Here is a 19582-nt window from a genome sequence, read left to right on the forward strand (position 1 = left end):
GGTCTTTTCCTTTTCCCCAAACACTACCCATTTCCACGCAATTTTACGGGTTTGCCATTTTTCATTCATTTCTCTTATTTCCCATTCATGTTGACCTACAACCACATACATGATAATAGTACTTCATCCACCAAATTAAATTTAAATTGTCTATGGATCTAATAAATACATCAAACACACGTTAATGCTTTATTTTGTTAAATATATATATATATATATATATATATATATATATATATATATATATATTAATCGTTATTTATTAGCTAGGAAAAGAAAAAAGTGGTCAATTGACTTTTCAACAAACGCAATTCATTTGAAAAGTAAGGGTACTTTGTTGGATACAATTCCAAACAAAGACGTTCTAGATTTTTGCTATAAACCATTCATCCTCTTCCCAAACACGATCTCCTTCCACATCTTCACCCACCGACTAAACCATTTTTGAAGCAAAAACCCCATTGAAAAAAGTTCCAAAGCAGAGCATGGACAGAGAACAAGAAGAGATGCAATTTGTTGGGTTCTTTGGTGTCTACAAAGAAGCCTCCAAGATCATACTTTCATGGCGGAAAATCTTCTCCTACATCACCCTAACACTGATTCTTCCTCTCTCATTCATCTTCCTCCTCCACATAGAGGTCTCCACCCTCCTCTTCAGGAAGATTCTCTACAACTCCATAGTCATGGATGAGACAAACCCCAACACACCTCAATACAACAAGCTCTCGGACATGATCTCTTCCGAATGGATCACTCTGGTGCTCTTCAAACTCGTGTACTTCACTCTGCTTCTCATCTTCTCCCTCCTCTCTACCTCCGCTGTGGTCTACACCATCGCTTCCATCTACACAGCAAAAGACGTAACTTTCAAGAAGGTGATGAGGGTGGTCCCCAAGGTGTGGAAGAGGCTCATGTTGACGTTCTTATGCGCCTTCGCTGCGTTTTTCGCTTACAACATCGTGACCATGGTGGTTATCTTCTTGTGGGCAATTTCAATCGGGTTGAACACCGCCGGGTTTGTGGTTTTTGCAGTGATAGCGGTTTTGTACTTCGTTGGGTTCGTGTACCTCACCGTGGTGTGGCAACTGGCGAGTGTTGTGACTGTGTTGGAGGACTCGTGGGGGGTTCGAGCCATGTTGAGGAGCAAGGAGTTGATAAAGGGGAAGATGGTGTTGTCGATATTCGTGTTTTTTACTCTTGTTGGGTCTTTTGTTTTGATAAGGGTTTTGTTCAAGGAGACTGTGGTGGATGGATGGAGCGTGATTTCTGTGGACAAAACAGCGTACGGTGTTCTTTGTTTCTTGCTCTTGTCGTGTTTGTTCCTCTTTGGGCTTGTTGTTCAAACTGTGATCTACTTTGTCTGCAAGTCCTTTCACCATGAGAATATTGACAAGTCAGCTTTAGCAGATTATCTTGAAGTTTATCGAGGAGAGTATGTGCCTTTGACAGCCAAGGATGTTCAGCTCGAACAGTACCAAGTTTAATGTACAACATAACTATGAATTTTCTGCTAAATTTTTTGTTTTGTTTATCTGTTATATATGTCAGAAGAACAACATAAAAAAAAACCAACGGAAAACCTCTGCTTGTGTTGATGATGTGGCTGTATATGTTATACTTTGTGATCATGTCATCGTTTTGCGTGTGAAATTAAGGAAAATATGAAGAAAAATGATTCCCAGAGAGTTCTTATTCTTGTGTATGTATTTGATTTGCTGTTACAAAGTAGAACTGTGATGTTGCTTCTTTTATCTTTTCTTTTTTTGCAATGATGATAATAAATGGTGTGAGGTGTGTTTTGTTGGGATTAGATTTGGTTTGTGGGTGTGAATAATGTTATGGTAAGCAGTATCTATCAGCGTATTAATTTGGGCATTGAGTATGAGGTGGAGCGAAAATAGAATCACGAGTTATAATTAAAAGACTCATTGGTTGTTCTTAATTGGTAAGAGAGTGAAATTTGATTGGTTACTTCTACAAAAGGAGAAAGGTTGTGTACATTAACAATGACCCTACATGAATTTGTTTTATTTTATTTTACTGCATTTTGGACAATCTTTGAAAGTTCATTTGTAATAAATTGCATTGAACCTGATGCATATTTAGGCATACATTTAGAAAAGAAAGAAAAATAGAATCAAAATTTTAGAAATTAAAATTAGTTTGTCTCGTAAGCTCAAGTTAAAAATTTCTAGAAACTATACAGGAGATATGTTTTCTTAAATTAGTTTATGCTTAAAATATAATTTCAATTCTTTTTCTCTTATTTTATATTTTTAGATATGCTTATGAAGAAGAACTTCTTCAAAATATGTCTTCTTCATTTAAAAAAATGATAATTTGGGATGATTTATAGTGAATTTTCTTGTCACTAATATTAACTATATATATAAGGAAAAAAGAATTCAACTTTAAGTATTGGTTTTACAATAAGTTGGACTTCTTTGGTTAAGTTATAAAGGAAGAGAAATCTCAAATAATCTTGGAATGTGAATGAGAGTTGTGGATGATAATGAGAAATAAATTCAATTTAAATGACAAATAGATACAAAATGGAATGATCGTTTATCCATAAATGAGTACTTAAATGTCAAAGAGAAGTAAAATTGAATGAACTACTCATAAGGGACACTCCAGTGAGTAGGTGAAAAAGAGAGTAATAGTGAAAAAAATTATCATCGATAATGAGAGAATGTTTCGAAGTTATTATCTTTTTGTAGAGATGTTTTTATATGTATTTTTATATTTTTATATTTTTTAATAACATATTCATATTGAATCTCATGTTATTTTAACCAAATAATATATATATATATATATATATATATATATATATAAAGTATTTAATGTAAAAAATGTATTCTTTCTTTCAATAACAAATATCAAGATATAAATTTTAATTATGTAAATATAAAATAAAAGTATTAAATAATAATTAAATAAAAGTCAAATAATTATATAAAGAGTAAAAATGATGTATGTGTCTTAGACATAAGCTACCAAAAAAACACTAAATTAAATTTTGTTATAAACTTTTTAGATTATCTAATAAACTAAGTGTATTTTAATAATTTAAAACAGATAAATATGAAGATAGAGATGATTATTGGGATATGTATAAGGACATAGATAGGATAAGTAGGATATTTATATACTCGTTATATTCTCATATCCAATTTAAAAAATTAGATATTATCTATATTCATATTTATACCTTTATATAATTAATATATAAACTTTTCATTAAAATCAAGATAAGTTCAAACATTACTTGTGACGATAGATTCATTGGTTATCCCTAATGACTAAGAAGGTTGTCCATGAATCATTCCACCTAAAATATAATTTGGACATAGACCACATGTTTTATTTTGGGTCAATGAGCATGACTTTCAAAAAATCTTGCTCCTTGAAAATATTGAGATATGATTGAACTATTTATGAATACAATGATTTATGCAATGTTACATTTGGCAATATTCTTTGTGACTTGAATGAATTGTGCTACTATGACGAAAAGAAGAAAAATTGGATTGTTATGTGTTGGAGAAAAGATCTCTAGACATAACATTATTTTAAGAATTTTTTTATTAAGTTCTTTTACAAAAAAAAAACATAAATATATCTTTATGAAAAACAAGTCAAATACACACGAAGGAAGAATGACTTTTGTATTTACATGTGAAAAAATTTCTTAAAACTTCGTTTGATAGGCATAAATAGAAGAAGTTTAAAGTTATTTCTTGAGAGATGCGCTTCATAAAGCTAATCAGACACAACTTCAACAAGGAAGATGCATTGTCAAATAATCTTTTAAAATAGATTTTTGAAAAAACTCTCCTTTGATTAGATGAAAATAAATAGAATGCAATATAAAAGATAAATGATAGTGAGATTTCATAGGTTATTTTCATACATATTCGTCTAACAAATCCAGACTATGTTACTTCTTGATTAACCCGATGAAGTTTCCACTAATTCAAACTACCACTGTAAGATATAAATACTATTTTGACCCAATCACTTTGGCTAAACTATAAATATCCTTTGAATACCACCATTCTTGGCTAAGTTACTAGTACTGTTTGGACTCAATCACTTATAGCTAAGCACAATTGTTCTTTGAACCTAATCACTCCTAGCTAAACACTTTGATTACAAAGGTTATGATCTCAAAGATCACAAATTTCATTAACTAAAAAAGATAAATGTCTTAAGAGAAATATATGATTATAAACACTTTCTTACATAGCTATGAACAAAAACATTGTTCTACCTTGCACACAAAAAGGTTTAAGATTCTTGAAATCATTAAGACAAAAATTTCATAAGCATCGTTCACCTTTCTTCTTCGAAGAGAATTATTTTAAACAGAGATAAAAAGAAAATAATAATTTCAAATCCCTTTTGAGATGTTGTGAGGTTTATAAGGCTTTCATCTTCATTGATTATCGTTTGATCACGTTCAAGCACATAAATATGTAAATGCTCTCTATGAAACATTAAATGCATGTGGCTTCCTTACGCAACTTATTTGATACATGACATGAGCCTAAGGTAGGTAGTTTCCTTCTTCTTTAGAGTAAGGCACAAGGTCTACCACAATTATTTGACTTCGCAACCCTGTATTCCACTTTTTCAAAAAGTTGTTTGTGTCATGAACTTTAAGCACACTCTTAAAGAGATCTTGATGTAGACATGTTGTTTCAAATCCTTGTGGTTAAGCGAGATCCAACCACAATTAAACCTTTGATGCTTTAGAAGGTCAACTAGTTTTAGATTATGGCAGCTAGAAAGAATTCACCAATAGAATATTGGTGTCCCTTTATGTTTATAATAATATAGTTATTCATGAATTGATGCAGGCCGAAGGTTGAACCAAATTAGTGTAGGCCAAAGGATGACCCGATTTGGCATAGGCCAAAGGTCGAGTTGAGTTAGTCGGACCGAAGGTTGAGACAAATCAGAAAGGGCAAAAGGTCAAGATGGGTCAATAAGATTTGAAGGTCAAAATGATTTGGTATGGGTCGAAGGTCAAGAGAGGTCAGGGTTGACCGAAGGTCAACACAGGTCAACTTGGGTCGAAGGTTAAGCTGCTTCGGCCCCAGATGAATGTTGAGCCGAGTTGATTATGGCCAAAGGTCAAAAGGAGTTAGTTAGGGTGAAGGTTGAGATGACTAGACTCGGGCCGAAGGTTGAGATGAGTTAACCTTGGTTGAGGGTCGAGATGAGTCGGTTAAGCCGAAGGTTGAGCTGAGTCGGTTAAGGCCTGAAGTGTTAAGAAGTGGACTTTAGGCCCGACTCAACCTTACACAACGAACTTGCAAGATAAGGTTTGCATCCAATTATATATTGTAAATTGACCTTACCTTTAGCCGATGTAGGACTTCCAACACACTCCCTCACGCTGAGGCATATACATCTCGAGCGTGAGATTAGACATTAATGGGTGGTTCGATAGCAGGTGGAACAATAGGTCTAACAAATAATAAATTTCGTTAAGATAAGTTCTAATACCATGTTAAGAAGTAGACTTTAAGCTTAACTCAATCTCAAAAGTGGTTTATAAGGTGAGGTTTGCACTCAATTATATACTTTAAATTCACGTTATCTCTAGTTAATGTGAAACTTTCAACACAAAAATTGAACTAAGTTAGTTCGAGCTAAAGGTCGAGAGGAACAAGCTTAAGTTGAAAGTCAAGACGAGATCATTAGACTAAAATTAGAAACGAATTATCTCGGATCGAAAGTAAATATCAGTTATTCATATATTTTTAATATAGCATCTTGTCTTAAAAAAATTAAATTACTATATAAAAAAATTAAAATCTAAAATATTTTAGTTACTCCGTTCAAATACTGTTTAAGAATTAAGTAGTGAATTTTTTATTTTAATTACTAAAATTTCTTACCAAAAAACAATTTACATTTTATTATTAAAAATATATAATATGATTTTCTCCCATTAATCAAAGAAACGTAAAGTCCGGTGCGAAAACACCGACAACCGAAACAATCACCGCAAAAAGCACGCGACAAACTTTAAACGGGTTTTCCATAACCTTCTAAACACTCCTCCACTTCAATCCTTTCCCTTCACTTTCTGCTTCCTTCCACTTTCCATCGAATCGAAGCAAATTCCAAGGAACCGAATAAAAAAGAAAAGAAAAAGAACGCAAAGAAAACCCCTTCGTAGATCCAATCCAAAATTGAACTTATCCATCAAATTAAGACCCAAGTCCAAGCATTGTCGATTCAATTTCTCATCTGGGATTCTCAATGGATGCTTCGTCCTCGTCGAGTCAACCCGAATTCGATTACTTGTTCAAGCTTCTCTTGATTGGGGATTCTGGCGTTGGCAAAAGCACCCTGCTTTTGAGCTTCACCTCCGATAATTTCGAGGATCTTTCTCCCACCATCGGTTAGTAACATTTAGAATATATATAATTCTCCCACCCTGATTTTGTTATCTATTTTGTAAAATTTAGTTCAAGAGTTTCTCTCCGATGATCACTGTTGGAAGAAATTATAAGGGGTAGAAATTGTAGTTCAAGGTTTGAAGTGTTAGTTACCTAGTGGATTTGTGATGCGTAGTAATGTTACAAACTTACAATACAACCTCTAACACTTTTGAAGCACTCTTGAAATATAAATTTTGGATGGTTCTCACTTCTTATTTATATCCTCTATCCTGATTTGAATTTTTTTTATTTTTATTTGTAATCAATTTCCACCCGAAAGAGTGTTGCTAGCAATTTTCTTCTTCTAAGTGATGTGGTAATATAGTTATCGATGGAATGGGATGTGGTTGGTTGGTTGGTTGGTGATGTCTTTCTAATTCATCTAGACTTATAGGGGTTACTCTTGTTTTATTAACGTCTCATATTTGAAGAGCTCATTGAGATCTTGGTACTCATAATTTTAATTAGTCATGTGTTCTTGTGAACTTAATTATATGGTTCAGTGGCATTGTAGTCCAAGTTACTGGACAAGGTCGAAGTGACCACTCCCAACATTAAGGGTGTAAATGAGTCGACCCAAGCCGAGCACTTGAAAGTCCAAGTTGGGCTTGCAAAAATGTATGACTCTGACTGACTCATTTGTTTAAATGAGTCAGAGTTTTTCTTGGCAGCGACTTGTTTAAAAATAAGCAACTTTTAGCTTGTTCATATATACGTGGATTAATTAAAATTTAGTATTTGATATGTATTTTTTGTGTTAGAAAATGAAGTAAAAATAAGTAGAGATGTAAGTATAAAAGAGAATGTGCAAGTCAGGTATAATTTTTTTTTATTTATAAAATTACAATTTGCTAAATATATCTCGTTTCTTATTTGAGATTAACATGTATACACACACTTTCCCTCACACGAACTTTTATTGTCAAACCTATGATGCCCGAGCATGAGTCATTTGTATAAGTAAGCCTAAATCTAAGCCATATGCTTAAGATTATTTGGTTGGTAAAACAAACAAGCTTGATTGAGAAATTAATGAAATAAGCTCATAATTTATTACTAGATTAGCTCATTTACAACGCTAACTTGTACATATTTTGACTCCCAATACACAAGTCAGTACCTAGTCTACTTGATTGACAGGTTATGGCCAGTCAGATCAGGCTTCATACACTTGACTGTTTACTGGATCTAGTAGTATCTGTTATAGAGGATCAAATCTAATTCAGGATTGGAGAATACTGGCTTCAATGTTAAGTAACATTCTATTGTTTCTAATATTTTATTTTGGTTAAAAGAAATATAGAGCGTTTGTCTGCATCAGTCCTGATAACCCCATTACGAAAGTTTATATCCATGTGGTTTGTTGAATAATTAGGGAGATTCATGCAATTATTTGTGAGAAAGTTATATTTTCTACTCGGTCATATATGCATTGATTCTTATAATCGTGTTGCAGGTGTAGATTTCAAAGTTAAATATGTTACAATTGGAGGAAAAAAGTTAAAACTTGCTATTTGGGACACAGGTATTTTCAATTTTCAATTATAACATTTTGAGAGGCCAAATCCCTTTTATTCTGTTGTATACTTTCAAAATTCTATATTAGTTGGGGCTTAAGGCGAATAACTTTTACCATTGCTATGAACTCATACTGCTAAGTGAGTGTGAAGCTATGGAGCTCTCATGTTTTGAGCTTTAATTGCAACATTTTCCATCGCAATTAAAATGAAACTTTTGAAATTTAATGTTGAATATCTCACTGTTGGTTCATTAACATATATTAGGATGCCACATTGATTTTGATATCAAGATTACAAATCTTAGCGCTGAGCTTTAAACAGAATTAGGAAAGATCTGTAACATTGTTTAAAGTGAGCATACTGGAATGCATCTTATCAATGATATTGATGTTGCTAATTGATTAGTATAGTGTATTATAGAATTCTATCTCAAATATATTTTGTTGATATTCAGCATATGTACAATGTATATTTAAGAGGACACGTAATGCTCTGGCTATTTTGTGCAGTATATGTCTCATATACAGAGATCAGCAGCTTCTAATATACTGAATTCTGCACTTGTTGCAAATTTGTTTGACTTATCCTTTAAAGAAGTCATGTCAACCTTCACTGGAATAACTTAATTGCAATACTTTGTATTTTCTCTTTGTGCAGCGGGACAGGAAAGGTTTAGAACACTTACTAGTTCATATTATAGAGGAGCTCAAGGAATAATTCTGGGTATGTTTCTTGATTTCTCTGTTACTTCGCTATATTTTAGTTTGCTATCCAATGCATATGTTGTACACTGCATTTCTTATTTGTTTATATTTTGGTATCTTGTTGAGCTGTAAATCATACAACATGGCTCTATATAGTTTGTACATATTTCAATTTTATCAATTATGAATATATATTCTATAAAGACAACAAACTGGTGATTAAAATGGATTTCATTGATGACATGTATGTTGTCAATGTTTTCCTTTGATGATGACCTCACATGTGTATGGTGTCATTAAATGTTGAATTTATTCTTGTCTATAAAGCACGTTTTGTCAAATGATTTTGCAAAATTATTATTTGTGAAGAACTGTCCAGTGGTAAACCCTTAGTGAGGAGGAGCCTTCCAATACCTGATACGGTGAGATGTCATGGTTAATATGTCCTTTCTGTTAGCGATATGACCTTTACTTGCAGGAAATTTGTTTCAAATTGAATTTATCGTAAACTAAATTCAACTGCAACGAGAATGTTGGACATATTTCATAGATTATTTATAGATGTTGGACGTGTTTTTCTTCCAAATATGATGTGACTGTTTTAATTGTTTACGCATAGAATCATATTCTTCTGCAGTTTATACTATACATCTATTCAATGATTCTTGGTTGTTTATGTACAGTATATGATGTCACAAGGCGGGAAACTTTTACGAATCTATCTGATATATGGGCTAAAGAAATTGACCTTTACTCAACCAATCAAGATTGCATCAAGATGCTTGTAGGAAACAAAGTTGATAAGGTGTGTTAGTGAACTTTTGTGTTACTCTTCTAAGAAATTGAGAGTCAGTCTTCATTCATTAGTGCTGTAAGTTGCAAATGCTGTCATATTCAAAGTAGGCATGAAAGAAAGTAATCCTCGTCCTAATAGGCTCTCTCGTATTTCAGGAAAGTGAAAGGGTTGTCAGCAAAAATGAAGGGATAAACTTTGCAAGGGAATATGGATGCCTGTTTACTGAGTGCAGTGCAAAAACCAGAGTCAATGTTGCACAGTGTTTTGATGAGCTTGTAATGAAGGTACACATATAATGAAACTCTTCCTAAATCCTCCAAAGAAGGAAACAGCAAGTAGGGGGACACTGAAATATTTGAAAGGATTATTATTGCTATGCTTGTGTTCTTGGTGATGTCTTTTCATACAATATTTTTCGAAAAACTTAACTTCAAGCAATGAAATGAACAGTAACTTACGATGAACAGAATTAGCCTCTTGTTATTAGGATACAAGCTGTGCGAATGATTGAAAACAGAAATTAAAGCTATTATATGGTTGAAAGGATTTTTTTCACAATAGAAAGATTCTTAAGTTTATTAATACAAACAAAAATTACCCATATGCTCTAGCCATTAAGCCTGTTATATGGGATATAAATATGCAAAATCAAACAACTCCTGGCCCTTGGGAAAGTGCAATCTTAGTTGTCTGAGATAACTTAAACCAAAAGAAACAATGAGAATAAAATACAAAACAACTGACAGTAAGCTCACAATATTGAGAACAGTACTTGCACTGCAATTCATAAGCAATACCAATCTTGGTAGCCACAACAGCTGCTCTGTTTGTATTTAAATGGAGTACATTTGTCTTTTATTTCTTACCTCCATGAAATGCCGGCAACATGTTGGGCTGTAAGCTTGAAATGGTTAATTTTATGTAGCAAACTGAAATTTGGTGCAGGCTTCTCAAATACCCAAATTGTTGTATATCCCATCCATTTTTGTTCACAAAATACTATTTATTGACATAGATTGCAAGATTTACTTTTTGGCAACTTTTGCAAAAGAATTTAGGGTGTTGTTACTTCTATTTATTTGCATTACTTACAAGTCAACACCCTCAAAAATGAAAGAAATGCTTCAAATTCGAGTTTGCCTGTTTATCTGCAGATTTTGGAGACACCAAGTCTCTTGGCTGAGGGCTCATCTGGTGGGAAAAAGAACATCTTCAAGCAGAAAGCACAAAGTTCTGATGCTTCAAGTGGTGGCTGCTGCTCGTGATTTACATGCTTAAGGGGCTTTCACCTTCCACTTCTTGGTATGATCTTGATTTCAAGCGCAATTAAATTCATTACGTGTAACAAAATAACTTTATTATAGCATGTATACCAAGATTAAATTATTTTTCTTCTCAAGAATATATACCTTATGTTTAAAGATCTCCATTTTATTTGGTTTGAGCAATCATCTGGGCATAGTTCATAGTGCACCTGCATATGAATAACGTTTGTTTATATACCCTTTTGATGTTTTAACATGATCAACGGTGTGCTTCACATATAGTAGGGGGAATTTTTAGTATGCAACATCATATATTTGTTTAATCTGCAACCAGTATGCAGATATGGCAAAGCTGTAAATTCATAGCCATGATTCATTGTATCTTGTTATTAAATTAACAATAATTAGTCATGTCATGGTCATTAGATATTAGGCTCAAATTGTAATTAGAAGAGAACAATTGGAATATTAGATTAATTTGACGCGGTGGATTGAAGACAGGGCAAAAGAAAACACGATGCTGATAAGGAGTGATTTATCTCTGAAACAAGAATTCTGATGAGAGGTTATGTAACCTCTCGACGGTTGACATTTAATTAAAAAAAATTAAAAGTATATTACACTAATCTTAAATTCAATGAAGTGCATGTTTGTATTATTAAATTGTTAAACTCAAGAATACGTACAGTTTTTCTCGGGAAAATGTCTATAACACCTTATAATGGACAATGCCCCACAATAAAGGAAATGGCAACGTAATAATTTGTGGCGGGTGTACTCTGTATTTAACACAAATCAAATGGTTCAGTAAAGACTTGTTACAAGCTAATATTTTTTAGTTTGTTTAAAATACATAGATACTACCACACACACACACACACACACACACACACACATATATATATATATATATATATATATATATATATGTTAATTATATTTTAACTGATACATTAAATTGATGTTACTTTTGGTACTTTTAGTTTGGATTATTTCCAATGTGTAATTTTGAGTAGTTTATTTTTAAATTATGTGGGATTTTCGATAGAGAGATTCTGCTACGCTTGACTTACTTCAAAATATTACAAAAATTAACTTTAAAGTTTAATTAATTTTCACAAAATTAAATCAGTATTTTTAAATAAAATGAAATATTTAATATATCCCATCACATCAATGATATGGAGCAGTGGCGGAACTATTAAATGACACACGGGAGTTATGGCATCCCCAATTTTTTTTTTGGAATTTATTATATAATATATATATATATATATATGTATGTATTTTTTTAAAATTATATTTATATATTATTTATATTAAGTTTATATTATGGAAATTATAATAAAAGATAAAATAAAAAATTTAATGGAGATATTGATTTATAAAAGAGATTATCATGAAAGTGTGTGAGGAGAAATAAATACAAAGAGATAGATTGGAAAACAAAAGTTAGGAAACACATAGATTGAGATTGAAGTATATATACTCACATGATCTCTCACAATATTAGTATCTTATTATGATCTATGTATGTTAGATTTATGATTCTTTTAGTATGTTTCTTCAAATTAAGTTTATCCCAAATTAGTATAAACCTAATTATGATTTTAGGGATTCTTTTATGAAATTGGTATGAACCTTAATTATACTTTTTCTCAAATTATTATAACCCTTAATTATGAAATTTATGGATTTTGTGTTTTCCGCTTACTATGGTAATTTTTTTTTTTGAGTTTTGAATTTATACTTATTTAATTAAAGTGGTATGAGTATTGTTATGTTTTGCATTGTGGTAATTGTGATTTGTGAATATAAATTTTATCTTTTTCTAAATAGGTGATATGTGATAAATTTATATTAGAAAGATTATGATAAAGAGTAAAAAAATTGATTATTTTTTTTAAGGAAGAAGGTTTGTGATAAAGATGAAAAAAGTGTATATACGTTTAACTTTTCATGAGAACCAAGAATTCAACACAAAGAAAAACAAATCTCTAAAGTTCATAGAGTTATATATAATGAATTTAAAAATTTATTAGAACGTAATCCAGGAAAAGCATCGTCAAATTTGACAATACCCACTCAATTAAATTGGTGAGATACGAAGAGCTTATCTAAAATGATATTCATGGTTTGGTATCATGATATAATAACATGATATAATAACGAATAATAGTTATATTTTTTTGAATTCTACTATTATGTGTGCTTTGTTTTAAGAAGAGGAAATGAAGAAAAAAAATGAAAAACTTTTTTTTTCTAACTAAAAAAGTTATATATAACAAATCTAATTTGACACCCCTAAATATTTTGTCCAAGTTTCGTTACTGATATGGAGTATAAGAACAACGGATATAGCAATATGTGAGGTTTTGATAAAAGGGAAATGTAGTTGACCAAACAAATTTTGCTAGGAGAATCCTTAATAAGGTTTTATCAACTTAATCTTATAAAATTAACTGAGATTTGGACATATTTTAAGTAACATAATAAACAACATGCTTGTTAACTTCTTCTATATTATATCCAAATACTTAGCCGTTTATAATGAGTTTAAAACATGAAATCATTTTAAAACTTTGTTAGTGCGTTTTTGAAATTCTAATAAAATCTTTCAGATTTTGTAAGACGTCATGTTAATATTTGGTAACTATGATGACTGGAAGAGAGTTTGTTTATTTTTAAAAAATAGAATTTAATCAACTTAAAAAATAATAATTGCAAACACTTCTCTACATTTAAAATTAAAACCTAAAATTTATAAAAATATTAAAAGTTAAATAAAAATGTAATTTGCATGACGTCAAATATTTTCCCGGGGCTCGCAACATTACGTAGGTTTGCTACTAAAATCCATCGTTCAAGTATAGAATAGAAATGTTATTATAGCTAGTGAAAGTTGTTATAAATAAGATTTAGTTTTACGTTTGTCATCAAATGGTTCTATGGTGTAGTGGTTAGCACTCTGGACTTTGAATCCAGCGACCTGGGTTCGACTCCCGGTACGACCTTTTTTTTTATTTTCCTTTTTTTGTCAAAAAATCTTTTCTGCATAGCGTTCAGGTCCAGATAATAACAAAAAAGGTGCACTGACACCAATACACAAAAATGATGACGCAACTTTCAGGTGGAGAAAAAGCAAAACAGTTTTAATTTGATATAAAGTATTTCCGAAATCCTGAAAGCCCAACAAAGAAGGAACAGAGAAAAAAGCAGCATTGAGAAGTCCAAAGAAAAGGCCCACAGACAGCTCCAAAAGCCACTCTCCCTCTATTCATTGTATTCCGAAACGAAAATGATGATGATGAGATAGGCACTGTCACTGGGACACAATGCGCTTAAAAAACTGTTTTCTCCCGCGAAAAAGCACTTCCCGTGAATTACAATATTGCGCATCAGAACTGTAAAGCCTACACTTCCTCGTGACCCCTTCCCCTTCTCTTCCATTCGTTTTTCTTTCTTTCTTTCTCTCTTTCTTTCTCCTCTTGGATTCTCTTCTCAGGTTTGAATTGGCACGCACGATGGTGAAGGAAACGGAGTACTACGATATCCTCGGGATCACTCCCTCTGCCTCCGAAGACCAAATTCGCAAGGCCTATTACCATAAGGTTATTCAATCTACTTCAACTAACTATTCTCCTTCTTGCTTTGATTCTACTTTTTTTTTTTTCTGATTTGCTTAACTGCTTGGTTACTGCTACAGGCAATGCAAGTTCATCCCGATAAAAACCCGAACGATCCTCGCGCTGCCGAGAAGTTCCAGGTAGCTCCACTCTACCACTGTAATCACTCACGCTTAACTATAATTTAATCGTAATGCACTCGTACAATCATATATTGAAGTAATAATTGCTTTAAACTATGTAAAAAACATATCAAAAGCATTTTCCAATTAAGATTAATCAAAATAATAATAATAATAATGATTATGATGATGATAAATGATGATACAACGTTCTTAAATACTGTTATATTGCTTTTCCACGGTATATCAACTATATTAATGTTATGGTTAGAAAAAAAAAGATATAATGTTTGTGTGGAGAAACTTTTTTCAGGAAAAAAAATATAAAAATATTTTTTAATAAGTTAAAATTAATTTATATGTAAATTAAAAATAATAATTTAAAGAAGTTATGTGAAAATGGTTTTATAAATTAATTTATGGAGAAACTTTTTTTTTCTATATTAGAAGGACTTGTGAACAAGTACTCGAGTAACGTTTTTATGTATTTATATTTTAAAGTTTTTGTGTTAGCAGATATTGGGTGAAGCGTACCAAGTTTTGAGTGATCCGGTTCAAAGGAATGCGTACAATCAAAATGGGAAGCATTCTGTATCGAGGTACTTCTGATGATGATGATTTTCAGCTTAAATACCAATGTGGAACTCCATTGTATTTGCTAACTTGATTAGCTTTAATTATTGTGATGAGTGTTACTATGCCTGATTAGCGTTCAATGGTAATCTTACTTTTACCCAAGGCTTTTGGCACATAATAGTCATTGTGATTTGTGAATAGACATCTGAGCCCCAATCTTTCTTTGACTTGACTAAGAGTACAATCTGGGTTAAGAAAGTGCAAATTCCTCAGGTGTCATAAAGATAAAGAAAAGTAAGAAAAGAAGGCTATGGTCGAATAAATAAAAATCAAAAGAGGATCAGTAGACGCTCCGTTTTATGGTCTTAAGGGTTCATTAGTATTAATAATTTAATTAAGGATTAATTTAACAAAAGCTTTAATTGTGGAAGAACCCTAATTTAGTCAACTTATTTTAATCAAATAAATCATAAGATATTCCTAAATTACCACTAGAATTGGTCTAGTGACTGAGGGTTTGAGTGGTTTAAATTGGATTTTAGGATCAAACATGTCATTTTAAAAGTAAAGGTGTCCTTAATCGTGATCTTCCCTGAAGAAGTTTTTATTTTCATAGATTAATGAATGAATTCCTTAACAGGGAAACTATGCTTGACCCCATGGCTGTCTTCGCCCTGCTCTTTGGAAGTGAATTGTTTGAGGACTACATAGGGCATCTAGCTGTGGCATCAATGGCTTCTTCTGAGCTAGCTGATGACAGTGAGGATCCTGATAAACTGAATGAGAAGTTAAAGGCAAGAAAGTTTATATTCACTTTTCATCATTACTTTGGCTGTGTTTATGTTATTTTTGTAAGAGAAAACAACTAACGTGATTGGGCTTTTAGGTTGCTATAATCGTTTTCAATGTTAGGTTTCCCGAACACTACATTTCCTCACTTTTTCTTATTGTGAGAGAGAACAATATCAATATAGGTATCGAATATGTAGAAGCTCATAATTTTGGTTTACTGTGACAGTAACACAAATTTATGACCGTGCACACTGCCTTTTCGTTTCAATTGGAGCAATTTTGTTTCTCTGAAAATCACATTTTATTATTAGTGAGACGTTTCGATTCATTGAACAACAAAATGAAATGTGAATTTTATTAGTTTAGAAGTACAATGCTGAAGTGGTGAAGATTAATTTGATGTGTTTTAAAGAATAATTTGTTTTTATTCTACTCTATGACTGATTATTCTGTGTCCAGGAAACTGAAATATGTGCACAATCCCTGCTCTCATATATTGCTTCTGTCTCTTTTGTTCAATTTTTCACTTGACCTTGAGTACATACGTCCACGCTTTTATAGCCATTCCACTTCATTAAGTTCTTGGACTCATTTAACCTTGTTGCATCAGTTGGTGATAAGATGACGATGACATTGACAATTTAGCTATGCTTTATATAGTCGATTTGAGAGGAAAGAAGCGAGAGGTTATATTTTTGTTTTAATTTCTTTTACCTTCGTTTTCTTTATTTCATATAGGCTGTCCAAAGAGAAAGGGAAGAAAAGCTAGCAAGAAATTTGAAAGATTATCTTGCCCAATATGTTCGTGGTGACAAAAAGGGATTCTTCCTACGAGCAGAATCTGAAGCAAGACGGCTTTCTCGTGCTGGTTAGTGAACTTTGAGCTGCCTTTATTTGTAATACATTCCTTGGGACGAACCACATGATGCCATCGGTTATCATTCAAAGTTATAAACATTAAACCTTAAACAGAGTATGCCCATGAAACTCCTAACATTTCTCTGATTGAAATTTTAAACGACTTAAGCCAGACATTTTGCCATGAAAAAAACTCGAATGGTTTTCCTCATGATAGATGGTACAGAATCTCATAGTAAAGGACATTATGCAGAATTGTTCGTAGCATGTTATTTATCAATGATATAATCAATTACATTAGTCTCCGCTGTCTCTGAATGCAGCATTTGGAGTAGATATGTTACATACCATCGGCTACATATATTCAAGACAGGCAGCACAAGAACTAGGGAAAAAGGCCATTTATCTTGGAGTGCCATTTTTGGCTGAATGGGTACGCAATAAAGGACATTTCTGGAAATCACAACTCACAGCTGCTAAAGGTTAGTTACATTACCAAACCCTCACTTAACAGTCTGTTGCATTTCCTGAGGTTAGTTATTCCAAATGATGTTTTAATTCTATTGAGCAATGCAATTTAGGTGCTTATCAATTAATTCAGCTTCAAGAAGACATCCGCAAGCAATTTAAAATGGATGGTAGTAGTGGCCCTGAAAATGATGTTGACTCTCACATTCGCCTCCATAAGGACACATTGATAAGTTCCTTGTGGAAGTTAAATGTAGTGGACATAGAAGTAACCCTTGTACACGTGTGTCAAATGGTGAGTTCATAACTCATTTTAATTATTTAACAAGAAGGGATGCTCTTTAATAGCTTCATAGTTGATCAGGACACGGGTTACTGTATTAATTGTCGTTTATCCAGATACAATGAAGCTCTTGGCACGAAAAAGTAACTACTATTTCCACACGCTGAAATGGGAAATAGTTTGTTAGCTAGAAAACCCGAGACAGTAAAGCCTTACATAATCCGGGACGAGATATAATGAATTCTACATATGACTTCCTTTTTAAGATCGGGGTTTTCTTTATCGCCTGCGACCAGAACAAAAGACGTGAAATGGCTGACTAGAATATTGTTCTTCATACATTTATGGTTGCAGGTGCTAAAGGAAAACAATGTCAAGAAAGAGGAACTTAAAGTTCGGGCTACTGCTCTTAAAATTCTTGGGAAGATATTTCAGGTGCATATTCAGTTACCTTAGCAACGAGCTTTCAGGTTTCTTGGAATATAGGCTGTCAATTGTTCTTCATAATAACTTTTGGGTAAAATAACATTTTATTCCTATAATATATGACCGATTTCGTTTTATTATTTTAAAAAAATTGGTCTGCTTTAATTCCTATTAAATATTTATTCATTTTATTATATAATGTCATGTTAACGATGATGTGACCCCGTAGAAAATATAAAACTATTCCAATGTTTTCTGAATAATATAACTAAAATGAAGATATTTCAATATAAAGTAAACTAAAATGAAAATATTTAATTATAAGAAATACTTCTTTTTTGCTGCTTATAAGAAATACTTCCCTTTAATACTTCCCTTTTTTTTTGTACTTATAAAAAATACTTATACTGCAAACTTTGGAGTTTTAAAGGTTTTCCCCCTAAAATATATATATATATATATATATTACAAAGATATAAACAATTTCTTAAAGTAGATCCATGAAAATATATTATACATACTTCAGTCTAACTTTTGTTATCTGCACGATGCTCTGCCCCATGCCACCCTTACCCCACGGTCTAAGTATGATATCTATCTGTCTCTGACACGAGGTAAACTTCAAAATGTTTAGATAATAAAAGAAAATCAAAGACAATTATGTACCTTTCATTCTATAAGATCTGTGTCTTCATGTATGAATTCTTTGTAATTTGCATATTATTTTAAGGCCAGATTCGTGCCCCCACAAGGGCGCAAAGCAAGCTACCACCATCAAGTTTGCTGATAAAACTAATGCTTCCTTCAGGACAAGTATCCAAAAGGAGAAACTTTGAGGAAGAAGATTGCAGCTAGTTCTGATGACGAAGAAAGCACTTCTGATTCTTCAGACGATGAATCGCCTAGAGGAATTTCCTATCGAACTCCCTTTTTCACGCAGGTATATGTAGAAATATTTACAACTGATCACAAAAATTATGTTTATACCACCATGTATTCACGATACTCTGCTTACGAAAATACGTACACATTTATTCTTTCTTCTGCAGGGTCTCGGTAGACTTTTCAAATGCCTCTGTAATCCTGCATTTGATGTGGATGATGAAGAGATAGTTTACAAAAGCAAATGATTCATATGACGAAACAAAAAATCAGCCCTTTCAATAGTTTGTTCGTGAGATGATATACTTAAAGGACTTTTCTGATACCCTCTGAACGTAGTTTTGGGAAGAATGGTGCAAGCCGTGAATAATCATATTTTGTTGCTTGTTGTCATAGTCTCCGCCCTCAAGTTTTACATGTGTCATACACTTGCTCAAGTGTAACATTTCTGTCAAATCCACAACACTTTTCTTTTTTCTTCTCCTTTTGTATGTTACAAAATTGGAAATGCATAGTAACTTCTATATGGAGATTCACAAGGTCATGCTTTTAGCAAACCATCGATTCCAAACACGGCACTTTGAATTTCTTGACACTAACGTATAATACTATTAAACTACCAAATGAGTATCATAGTTTTAGATCCTGATTTTTCTTATATAAGCATGTTATCTTTTTTTTTTTTTTATCAATGATTCAAATGTTTGTAAGAAAATTATTATTATATAAATTAATAAATAAAAGGATAAACATAAGGCTGTGTATCTGTGAGTAAGTTTTTTCATAAAAACTTAATAGAGATA

At 32.2% G+C, this 19582-nt stretch overlaps 3 protein-coding genes and 1 non-coding gene across 4 annotated transcripts; all 4 read left to right on the forward strand.

Annotated features, from left to right (window-relative positions):
• The first annotated feature begins 354 nt into the window (after positions 1-354).
• Positions 355-1751, forward strand: LOC114194597. The gene has a single exon (XM_028084934.1). The coding sequence runs from the start codon at positions 486-488 to the stop codon at positions 1482-1484; it is 999 nt and encodes a 332-aa protein (XP_027940735.1). The 5' UTR covers positions 355-485; the 3' UTR covers positions 1485-1751.
• Positions 1752-5984: 4233 nt separating this feature from the next.
• LOC114195680 (ras-related protein RABC1) lies at positions 5985-11046 on the forward strand. Its single transcript, XM_028086226.1, has 6 exons — positions 5985-6421; positions 7918-7986; positions 8639-8704; positions 9369-9490; positions 9637-9765; positions 10636-11046. Exons 1-6 carry the CDS (start codon positions 6280-6282, stop codon positions 10744-10746), a joined length of 639 nt encoding a protein of 212 aa, XP_027942027.1. The 5' UTR covers positions 5985-6279; the 3' UTR covers positions 10747-11046.
• Positions 11047-13688: 2642 nt separating this feature from the next.
• TRNAQ-UUG lies at positions 13689-13760 on the forward strand. The gene has a single exon. It is a non-coding gene; the product is annotated as a tRNA-Gln (tRNA).
• Positions 13761-14126: 366 nt separating this feature from the next.
• LOC114195244 (chaperone protein dnaJ 10) lies at positions 14127-19336 on the forward strand. The gene is made up of 10 exons (XM_028085645.1): positions 14127-14357; positions 14453-14512; positions 15011-15093; positions 15711-15864; positions 16601-16730; positions 17044-17202; positions 17302-17483; positions 17826-17906; positions 18706-18837; positions 18947-19336. The coding sequence occupies exons 1-10, from the start codon at positions 14271-14273 to the stop codon at positions 19025-19027; spliced, it is 1149 nt and encodes a 382-aa protein (XP_027941446.1). The 5' UTR covers positions 14127-14270; the 3' UTR covers positions 19028-19336.
• The last annotated feature ends 246 nt before the right edge of the window (positions 19337-19582 follow it).

Source organism: Vigna unguiculata, chromosome 8 (assembly GCF_004118075.2).
Source record: "Vigna unguiculata cultivar IT97K-499-35 chromosome 8, ASM411807v1, whole genome shotgun sequence".
Classification (NCBI taxonomy): Eukaryota; Viridiplantae; Streptophyta; class Magnoliopsida; order Fabales; family Fabaceae; genus Vigna; species Vigna unguiculata.

Bases quoted from the DNA above. Each gene is read 5' to 3' on its own strand.
- LOC114194597 (XM_028084934.1), top strand. From the start codon at position 486: ATGGACAGAGAACAAGAAGAGATGCAATTTGTTGGGTTCTTTGGTGTC.
- LOC114195680 (XM_028086226.1), top strand. From the start codon at position 6,280: ATGGATGCTTCGTCCTCGTCGAGTCAACCCGAATTCGATTACTTGTTC. The intron at 6,422-7,917 runs GTTAGTAACATT...ATCGTGTTGCAG, and splicing joins GGATCTTTCTCCCACCATCG to GTGTAGATTTCAAAGTTAAA. The intron at 7,987-8,638 runs GTATTTTCAATT...CTCTTTGTGCAG, and splicing joins ACTTGCTATTTGGGACACAG to CGGGACAGGAAAGGTTTAGA.
- LOC114195244 (XM_028085645.1), top strand. From the start codon at position 14,271: ATGGTGAAGGAAACGGAGTACTACGATATCCTCGGGATCACTCCCTCT. The intron at 14,513-15,010 runs GTAGCTCCACTC...TTGTGTTAGCAG, and splicing joins GCGCTGCCGAGAAGTTCCAG to ATATTGGGTGAAGCGTACCA. The intron at 18,838-18,946 runs GTATATGTAGAA...TTTCTTCTGCAG, and splicing joins GAACTCCCTTTTTCACGCAG to GGTCTCGGTAGACTTTTCAA.